At 44.7% G+C, this 10302-nt stretch overlaps 2 protein-coding genes across 2 annotated transcripts; both read right to left on the minus strand.

The window, feature by feature from the left end:
- Nucleotides 1-574: 574 nt before the first annotated feature.
- On the minus strand, nucleotides 575-1803 carry LOC124700609 (peroxidase 51-like). The gene is made up of 4 exons (XM_047232701.1): nucleotides 1684-1803; nucleotides 1316-1510; nucleotides 1063-1228; nucleotides 575-969 (listed from the first exon to the last, which is right to left on the minus strand). Exons 1-4 carry the CDS (start codon nucleotides 1801-1803, stop codon nucleotides 575-577), a joined length of 876 nt encoding a protein of 291 aa, XP_047088657.1.
- A 3527-nt stretch (nucleotides 1804-5330) lies between these two features.
- Nucleotides 5331-6830, minus strand: LOC124700608 (peroxidase 51-like). Its single transcript, XM_047232700.1, has 4 exons — nucleotides 6705-6830; nucleotides 6342-6536; nucleotides 6060-6225; nucleotides 5331-5964 (listed from the first exon to the last, which is right to left on the minus strand). The coding sequence occupies exons 1-4, from the start codon at nucleotides 6828-6830 to the stop codon at nucleotides 5570-5572; spliced, it is 882 nt and encodes a 293-aa protein (XP_047088656.1). The 3' UTR covers nucleotides 5331-5569.
- Between the last annotated feature and the right edge of the window lie 3472 nt (nucleotides 6831-10302).

The following is a 10302-nucleotide window of genomic DNA, read 5'->3' on the forward strand; positions in this document are numbered from 1 at the left end:
CTCGATTGATTAGGACAGACATACCTTTTTTGTCAGAGAAAAAGCTTTTACAAGGCACCACAAACAAATATCTTTGAACTTATTAAACCGTTTACTAGAGGAGTCTTCGTCGACTTCTATTTGGGTTCTTATTTGTGAGACGTTCACATGGAGCCAATTTTACTTGTGTGGTTGCTACATGATACGAGTTGCAAGTTTGATGGCGGTGAACATTAGATGCGACAATGTGAAGAAAGAAACAGAAGAAAGAACATTCCATCAATTAGCACGCAACAAAACTATAGTATGGACGAGCTTATTTGAGGTGTGCATCCATTACTATTCGGGGCGCGTGTGCTTTATTCATTCACTTCATCAAATCCAACTTATGTGCGTGCATAGCCCGCACATACAAAAGCAACAAATGAAACAACTTGTACAAACCGGTGGACACAACGAATTTATGTACCACGAACTGACGAACACAATGTGTGCACTTTCATGCACCTTGGACGCACGCACGTGCACTAGCTAATTCAGAAGCCGTAGCGATATGCACGCATCGGTATCATCGATCCCTTTCGTGACTTCATCATCAGTTGAAGACGTCGCACTGCTGGCGTATGTTGCCCTGGCTGCCGGACTTGACCCCGACGCGGCCGAGCTTGGTAATGGCGTCGACGAAGGCCGAGTTGAAGGCGGCCGTGCTGTTGGCCAACGCGTTGACGTTGGTGCGGGTGCGGCTGTCGGTGTAGAGCACCTGGTCGGAGGCGAGCAGGCCGCCGCCGTCCTGCAGGTTCCGGAAGTACTGGTTGTCGAAGGTCGCCGGCGAGGACTGGTCCATGAGCACCATGGGGTCCGACGACCCGTCGGCGGGGCACTTGGTCCTGAGGAACGCCGCGTAGGTGGGGTTCAGCGTCGGGTCCGCCGGGTTGCCGTACACCCGGTCCCTGAACGTGCCGCAGTGCGCAAGCCCCACGGTGTGCGCCGCTGTTTATATAGAACAACAAACTTGTTAGGTGCGTCCTGTGTCAGTGTCTCAGGGTAGAGACGCGTGTGTGTCATTGTGTCTTACGGCCTTACCTGAGAGAGCGACCATGTGCGACGTGGTGAGTCCATGAGCTCTGAAGATTGCGATCAGCTGGTTAATGGTGTGGGTAGGACGCGGCAGCAGGCCCGGCACGCTGCTGGCGCTGGAGCTCAGGCCGTCCAGCCTGCCCAGCTCCACCGGGTAGAAGGGACCGCCGCTCTGTTATTGAAGAACACAAACAGTCTATTCAGGCTAGGGTATTCATGGATTGTACGTCTACTATGGAGATGGCGAGCGTGCACTGACCATGGAGATGGCGTCTCGTGTGGCGATGGTGAGTATGTCGGCGCAGGAGACCAGGTCGGGGCACGCGGCCTCCACGGCGACCTTGGCGGCGTTCACCGTGTCGAAGCCTTCGAACGCCAGGGACTTGTTGTCGTCGGCGTCCCTCTCCGCCGCGCTCCCCGCCGTCGAGCTGATCAGCACCGATCCGTCGCAACCCTGCACGACACAGTGGCGACCCATCAGTTACAGGTGATACTACTGCGACATCCAAGCAGCTGGGCGTGTTGCTGCGACCCTACCTCGACGAAGCAGTCGTGGAAGAAGAGGCGGATGGTGGAGCCGATCGCCCGGATGTTGGCATCCATCTTCTGCTTCACCACGCCGCGCACAATGGTTTCCAGGTTGGGGCAGGTGTCGCTGTAGTAGTCCGGCGCCAGGTCGGACGCGCCGAGCTGCGCGGAGACGGCCAGGGCGAACAGCACCACAAACGGCAACGACGACCAAGCCATTTTTTTGCTCTTGCTAAATGCTAATACCTCTTTGTAGTATGTTTAGTATGCAGAAATGGAGGGATATACTTACTATATATAGACAGAGATTTGCAAAAGGCGGCGTCTAATGGACTCTCGATTACATTGACAATATGATAATATAACATGAGATGCTCAAGCCGTGATACGAAAGATTTTGCCACGCTCTGGAAGACAGCCAGGATAGTTGACAAACTTTGATCGATCGACAGTAACACTTGCTATTGTCTAGTGTCGGGACTGATTCCTGGTGCATGCGTGGGATGTTTTGCGGGGGTTTATTTTCCATTGATGTGACGATGTTTTGCGGGAATCAAGTGTCTGTCCATTGTCAGGGTTGCTTCTTCATCACATGTCTTTTATTTTTTCCATTTATATAAATCATTACACCATAATATAAACAGATATTAGGCATAGAGATGACCTTACTCATTTGGTTTGACACGGAAGTAGAAGTAAGAGTAAGTGAACATTACGCGTTTTACCGTGACCTTTGTCGACAATAGGACGACTAATTAATTATTAAATCATTAAAAAGTGAACTAGTTATGCGGGTATGTTCATTTCACATATATGTGCCAGCTGGCGTAACATTATACTACTATTATGACTAGCATTACCCTGTTTCCATATCACTGTCAAGGAGCTTTCCGGGAGCAACCATTTAGGAACGGTAGCACATAATTTATTTAACCAGTGCAGGTATAGGTGCAATAAGCAACTTTCGTGATGATGCTTCAACGCTCCATGTCTCTTATTTTCATTGGTTGATTTTTGTACCACACTTTGTGACGAAATATTCCGTTTTAAAACTATGCAATAAGAATGGTCGTGAACATCTATTAATGCAGAAGTCAGGATGTATCTCCCTATTCGAAATAATTGAAGGAGATTTCTTGCATACATCTCAGAATATACAAGGAAACATTTCGATTTTCTGTTTTTATTCTTTAATTTTTCTGAACAGAGAATTTTTTTTAGCTACGAATTAGCATCTGTTGGATCTCACATGGAGGGCTAAAAATGAGTGCATTTGCTTCTCCACATCGTCTATTTGGAAAGCTAGTGTCTTTTAACGGACAAACCTAACCGACCATGAATCTTTTTGTTCCGTGCTTGTTCGTGACCGTTTTTCCTCGAAATATTAAGAATACTCCTAGATGTCACCTTAGCATTAATTTGACCAAATCATTTGGCATCACCTTTATTTTATAAATGAAAAAACTATTTGACCATGTTGTTAATTTTAGGATGAATGATTGGATACCCATTGTTCGTTTGCCATAAATTCTACGGGCAAGGTAGTTTAGGTTGATGACTACGTCCTGAACACAGCTTGGAGGTTCTTACTAGGAAACTTGCCCTGGTAAAGTGTGGAGGAAGTTCGACAAGAATATCCAGTGTCACTCTTTTGTTTAACATGTGTTTAGTGAACTTAGTAGAGGAAGCTGATTTGAAGTTTTCACCGGGCCTTCAGGCTGTCACACTACCCAGCTGTAAATGTCCAAAGTCTTGCCCCTAAAAATTCATCGGTAGTTTGCCAGACTCAGACTCCCGCCAATAATTTCTTTGTTAGAATAGAAAATATAACAATGAACAATGCCGTGCGGAGCAAGGTTTCCTCGGAGGAATGTTGTGACTCGAGAAAGAAATTTTGAGCCTAAATTAGTTCAACATATATTAAATAAATGCAATGTCTGTAGCTAGGTTAGCAGCTAACAAAAGGCATGGTGTTTTGCAATATGCCCCATTATATTTTGAGAGGCCCAACTTTTCTATTTGTTTCCTGGAGAGTGTCAACTTTGCGCGAGTTTACCTTTTGAAGCAAACAATTTTGAATGCTATAACTTCCACTGTTTTGCTAAGCATCATCCAAGTGAAGTCTCAATCAATTTCATAAAATGTGAGTTGCATTTCATACTTAAGTGAAGTTGCATTTTTGTAAATCGATTGAGACTTGAGGAAATCTCGGTTGATTAAGACATAGAAAGACTTTTTTTAGAAAAGGCTATTACAATGCACAGTAAACAAATATCTTCGAACTTATTAAACCGTTTACTTGTGGAGTCTTCGTCGACTTCAGTTTGGTTCTCATTTGTGTGACGCCCACGTGAAGTCGGCTTTGTTGGCGTGGTTGCGACACGATTACGAGCTGCAATTTCGATGCCGATGGAAATTGAGATGTCGACAATGTGAAAAAAAGAACATCTCATTAGCATGCAATAAAACTATAGTATTTACCAACTTATTTGAGGTGTGCACCCATTGCTTTTTTGGGGTGCATGCCCTTTATTCATCACTTTTGCTATTTAACAACCGAGTGCTTTTCAATTCGGCAACAATCAAATTCTTTGTGCGTTCGGTCAGTCTCTAGTTTCTTTTCCTTTCGGTGCCATGAGGTTTGGACTGGACCGTTCTTCTCTGTTCAGACTAAGCAAGCACAAATCAGTAGCACTGGGATAAGAACAAAGACTTTCTCCATGTTGTTCATTTTGCAAGAATTTAATCTGCGTGACTCGCATCACTGGAAGTCTGGAACCTCCCATGTTGCCATATTCATGTACAGAAGTTTTGCTTAATGAATGATGATTCAGTGATTTTGCATGGCGTGTCTTCATACCTTTTCTCTCTTTTTTTTTTCAAATTTTAATGAAATGTTCATTTTGCAATTCCAGACCATAGGGAAGTCATTTTGATTATGAGTCGCTGCTTTTAAAGAAATGTTCATTTTTTACTATGCTATTTACATGAGTTTTATTCGTAAATACAACTGTAAATACATGGGGTATTTTTTTGTAAATACCACTGTAAATGCTACTGTAAATACAAATGAAAATACATGAGTTTATCTCCATAAGTACCACGGCATGTACCACTATAAAACCACTGTAAATAGATCCTTTTTTTGTGTAAATTCCACTGTCAGTTCTAACGTAAATACATGAGTTTTCTCATAAATACCACTGTAAATACATGAGTTTTTTCCATAGATCTCATGTAAATCAATATGAACCCCCCTAAAATACCACTGTAAATTCTACTGTAAATACAATGAAAATACATGGGGTTTTTCAGAAATTCCACTGTATGAACCACTGTAAAACCACAAATCATGAGTTTTCCCGCGCTGTAAATACATGAGTTTTTTCGTCAATCTCATGTAAATCCACTATAAAACGTGAGTTTTCCCGTAAGATACCATTGTAAATACATCAGTTTTTCCGTAAATCACATGTAAATCCAGTGTAAATACTTTAGTTTCTAGAGGAGTAAGACTAATTTTCCTCTTCGTATTGGTTATTTGCAGGTACAATACTACATATTTGTGTTTTCTCACGGGAGATGTAGATAGGGACATGGAAGAAGAGACCTGCAGATTCCCGTTCGGAATTAATAAAGGGAATGACAGAAGTGGTGGAAGGAGGGAAATAATCTTATTGGTCTATTTTTTTCGAGTGTTGGTGAAAAGAAAAACAACCGAATGTGAAATAGATAGTCCCTCATTCACTTTATCAAATCCAACTTATGTGCATAGCCCGCACATACAGAAGCAACGAATGAAACAACATGTATAGGTCATGTACAAACCGGAAGACACAAGGAATTTATGTACCACGCACGCACACATTGTGTGTACCCTCATGCACCTTTGTCGCATGCACGTACACTAGCCAATTAAGAAGCCGTAGCGATATGTATGCACGCATCCATCCTTTTCATGACTTTATCGGTTGAGGACGTTTTATCAGTTGAAGACGTCGCACCGCTCGCGTATGTTGCCCTGTCTGCCTGACTTGACCCCGACGCGGCCGAGCTTGGTGATGGCGTCGACGAAGGCCCGGCTGAAGGCTGCCGTGCTGGCGGCCCACGCGTCGACGTCCTTGCGGGTGCGGCTGTCGGTGTGGAGCAGCTGGTCGGAGGCGAGCAGGCCGCCGCCGTCCTGCAGGTTCCGGTAGTACTGGTTGTCGAACTGCGCCGGCGTTGTCTGGTCCATGCGCACCGTCGGGTTGGGCGACCCGCTGGAGGGGCACTGGCTCCGGAGAAACGCCGCGTACTTGGGGTTCAGCGTCGCGTCCGCCGGGTTGCCGTACAGCCGGTCGCTGAACTTGTCGCAGTGCGCCTCCCCCACCGTGTGCGCCGCTGCATATACAACACACCAAAGCTTGTTACATCACCGGCGTCCGGCGGCATGTACTTGAGGCACAAGTGTGTGTCTGTCAGTGTGTCTCTCTCACCTGAGAGAGCGACCATGTTCGACCTGGTGAGCCCTTGAGCTCTGAAGATTGCGGTCAGCTGGTTAATGGTGTGGGTGGGGTGCGGCAGCTGGCCCGTCACGCTGCTGGCGCTGGAGCTCAGGCCGTCCAACCTGCCCAGCTCCACCGGGTAGAACGGACCGCCGCTCTGTTGTTACACAGAACGAACAGCCCAGTCAGGCTCTGGTATGCTTAAATTGTAGTACACGTGTACTCGAAAACGTAAACAGTGTACTCTGAAAGTGTATGTGAGCGTGTACTGACCAGGGCGATGGCGTCTCGCGCGGCGATGGTGAGTATGTCGGCGCAGGAGACCTGGCCGGGGCAGGCCGCTTCGACGGCGGTCTTGACGGCGTTCACCGTGTTGAAGCCTTCGGGCGCCAGGGACTTGTTGTCGTCGGCGTCCCTCTCCGCCGTGTTCCCCGCCGTCGAGCTGATCAGCACCGATCCGTCGCAACCCTGCACGTACACGACGCGACCAGTCAGTTACACTACATACTGAAACGCCGTCGCTGCATGCGCGCGGCGTGTGCTTACCTCGACGAAGCAGTCGTGGAAGAAGAGGCGGATGGTGGAGCCGATCGTCTTGATCGTGGCGTCCCTCTGCTGCGCCACCACGCTGCGGACGATGCTCTCCAGGTTCGGGCAGGTGCTGCTGTAGTAGTCCGGCGCCAGGTCGGACGCGCCGAGCTGCGCGGAGACGGCCAGTGCGAGCAGCACGGCCATGCAGAACGAAGACGACGACCAAGCCATCTTGCTCAACCCGAAATGTCTCTGTACTCTCTGTAGTACTTAGTATCGTTGGTGAAGCAATTAATGGACATAGATAGTGCCATACAGTATATATAGACACAAATTGCGAGGGGTATATATGATTGACTAATTATTACCTGGACAGTTTATATGACATGAGGTGCTCAAGGTGTGTGATACGCAAGGTCGTGTCACGCTCTGGAAGAAAGCGAGGAGAGTTGACAAAGTTTGATCGATCGAGAGTAACATTTGTTTTTGTCTAGTCTTTGGACTGATTCTTGATGCATGCGTGGATGTTTTGCAGGAATTTTTTATTTTCCATTGATGTGACGATGTTTGAATGCAAGATAACCTCAGATCACGCAAGGAATATTGTGCACCAAGTCTTTAGCTTTCCACAGATCAATTCCGAACACATACCAAACGGCGGAATTTGCGAAATCGACCCAAATTTCAATTACATGCCCAGTTTCCATGCATCCAAACACAGTGTTATGGAATTAAGAGTAAGTCTATTGTCAGGTTTGCTTCTTCATCACATATCTTTTCTTTTCCAATTATAAATCATTACATGTCCATAAACGGAGATTGGGCAACGATTATTCTGTTCGAAACAGAAGTAAAAGTAAAACTAAGTGAACCAGTGGCGGATCCTGGATCAAAATTGAGAGGGGGCAAAAATATGCTTATAGGTGAAAATTTTCTTTTTAAGTGGGGGCAAATCACTCTTTAGGAGTACTATTACCGTTACCTTTGTCAACAGTAAGACAATTAATTAATTATTAGATTTTTATCAATGCGGGTATATTCATTTCACATATATGTGCCAGGTGTCCTAACATTGTACTCTTATGATTAGCATTGCTTGTTCAATATAGGTTACTCTATCACTATCAAAGAGCTTTTCCGGTTGCAAGAATTAATAAATGGTAGCACGTGGTATATTAATAAACCGGTGCGGGTATAGGTGCAATACCCGACTTTCGTGATTATGCCTCAACTCCATGTCTCCTATTTTTCGTTGGTTGATTTTTGTACCCACGCTTTGTGTCGAATTGATTGTAATACTCTGTTTTGAAACTATGCAATAAGAATGGTAATGAACATCGATTAATGTAGAAGTTGTGATGTATCTCCCTATTGGAAATAATTGAAGGAGACTCTTGCGTATATCTCAGAATATACAAGGAAACATTTCGGTTTGTTGATATTTTTTCAATTTTTTTTGAACATATCAGCTTTTTAGCTATGAGTTAGCATCACTCTATCATGTTGGGTCTCAAATGGAGGGCTAAAAATGGATGACTTTGGTTCTCGACATCATCTATTTGCAAAGCTAACGTCTTTCAACCGACAAACCTAACTGACCATGAATCTTTTTGGTCCGTGCTTGATTGTTTTGCCTTGAAATATTAAGAAAGCTCCTAGCTAGCATTATTGACCTAATCATTTAGTATCACCTTTATTTCATAAGTGAAAAGTTGTTTGACCATGTTTTTAATTTTAAGATGAATGATTGGACACGCATTGTTCGTCGGCTATAAAGACTAGAGGGGAGGCAATTTAGCTTGATGACTACGTCCTAAAGACATTCTATAGGCCACGTAGCAAACAAGTGGAGTTATTTCACGGTATATCCCATACATCAACACGTAAGAATTTGGAGTCAAGCACTGCCAGTTGCTCGACATCGATGATACGCCACGCGTAGCCAGAGTTGAAAACGATCATACTACATATGGCTTAATAGAAGCAACCACTCCCAGTAAAAAACAACCAACTTCGTGGAAAATTAGTAGGCCTACTCGAGCGAATTTTCAAAATAAATAAATATGAGAACGACTTGTTAAAACATTTCATCACTTCGTACGGATCTTGTCGTACATCGTCGTCTAGCGAAACATCAACGAAGTTTCTAAGTATAGCTCCATGTCGTCTGCTTGGTCCGCTTCAGGCCTTCAGCCGATCGATGCACCTGATGCTGCCGGTGCTAATAGGACTACAGGAGCACAAGCTTCCTCTCAATGGCCGGTCTGGTTGTTAAATTTATTGCACGAGTAAGTTGAGGAATTATACAAACAGATATAGGATTAGAACGATACAGATGTCAGAGGATGGCAATCCATTCCTAGTTGACCGAACCCAGTCTACTGCTAGTCGGCTATTAGATGACCCCAAAATCCAGTCTGGACATTGGCCCGGTCCAAGACAAGGCAATTGCCTATCTACAATGAAAGCCCAGTACATGGTTTCGCTGAGGTTTTGAACTTGCCAATTTTTGCATCGGTCAAAGGCATAAGCAATATGCATCACAATACTACAAAGGGAAGCGTATGGGTGTTGCTCTATATTATCGCACTCTTTCTCAAGAAAAAGCACTACATTTGTAATTGCCAGAGAGACAAAACCAACTAGGAAGCCAACACACCATTTCCAGATTTCAGCAATATGCATATTTTGGGCTTGGGCACACGAGGTGTCAACACCTATATTCGTGAACAGGTCAAATTTTAACACCTCGGCATTTTGAATTGGGCGTCAAATTTAGAAGAATGAATTCAAATACATGGAGAGGTGAATTCAGCATTCCTTTAGCTCACACGAAACTACGAAAGTTCAGTCAGTGTTTGGAGTTATTCTGCATACTGTAAACATGTACACTGGTACAGTAGTACTGGAATGCCATTCCTAGGCAAACAAGTCTGAAATTTGCCACCAACCAGATCTCCACGCCAAGAGGCAAGAGACCAGCCATGGGTATGCCTTTGTGGTGTCAAGATGGCCTAGACCTTTTGGGCTCCACGGTATCGTGTGTGCTTTCCTCAAAGGAAAGCAGCATGTTCAAAGGCCCATGCACCAACAGCTGCAAGCTGTCTGTGGTCTCGTTTCCCTGATCAAAAGTGAACCCCATCGTCTGCGTCCGGCCGCCGTCGCGCTTTGCGAGGAGGGCTACAAGACGCATGTTCCGATCCGTGGTGCTTTTGCTGGATGGCTTTTATCCCTTTTGTGGTCATAGTATACATATGCTCTGTTGAAGACTACATTTGTATCATTGTGCATGTTAGACCATGTATGTTGGTAGGGCACACTGACCCGAAATCTGCTTTCAGCTTGACTGGTACCTAGTACTCATTTGTGTATTTATTCATTAATTTTTCGATGCATTTCATGTCTTTCACAACAATACGTCATCTCATAGAATAGCAAAACAATTTATTATCCGAGATCGTTATATGAATATACTCCAGGGTTTAGAGTATGATCCAACCGCGAAGTACATGTACGAAACACATGGTCGATGTATCCGAGAAACTGGATGCCAATTGCAAAATTAAAGCTAGGGCTTGGAGAGAAAATAGTAAAAGAACTTATGTGGTTATTATGGTAGCATTTTTTTCATCGTGGAAAAGAAGCAAATCTGGAGTCTATTAACCGATAGGAAATAGTAGAAGGGGATAAAGTATGTCATTCT

This window comes from Lolium rigidum, chromosome 3 (genome assembly GCF_022539505.1).
Source record: "Lolium rigidum isolate FL_2022 chromosome 3, APGP_CSIRO_Lrig_0.1, whole genome shotgun sequence".
NCBI classification, from domain to species: Eukaryota; Viridiplantae; Streptophyta; class Magnoliopsida; order Poales; family Poaceae; genus Lolium; species Lolium rigidum.

Coding starts and splice junctions, on each gene's coding strand:
- LOC124700609 (XM_047232701.1), bottom strand. CDS start 1,803: ATGGCTTGGTCGTCGTTGCCGTTTGTGGTGCTGTTCGCCCTGGCCGTC. Junction 1,511..1,683: donor GCCCCAACCTGGAAACCATT/GTGCGCGGCGTG, acceptor TGTGTCGTGCAG/GGTTGCGACGGATCGGTGCT. Junction 1,229..1,315: donor CACGAGACGCCATCTCCATG/GTCAGTGCACGC, acceptor CTTCAATAACAG/AGCGGCGGTCCCTTCTACCC.
- LOC124700608 (XM_047232700.1), bottom strand. CDS start 6,830: ATGGCTTGGTCGTCGTCTTCGTTCTGCATGGCCGTGCTGCTCGCACTG. Junction 6,537..6,704: donor GCCCGAACCTGGAGAGCATC/GTCCGCAGCGTG, acceptor GTGTACGTGCAG/GGTTGCGACGGATCGGTGCT. Junction 6,226..6,341: donor CGCGAGACGCCATCGCCCTG/GTCAGTACACGC, acceptor GTGTAACAACAG/AGCGGCGGTCCGTTCTACCC.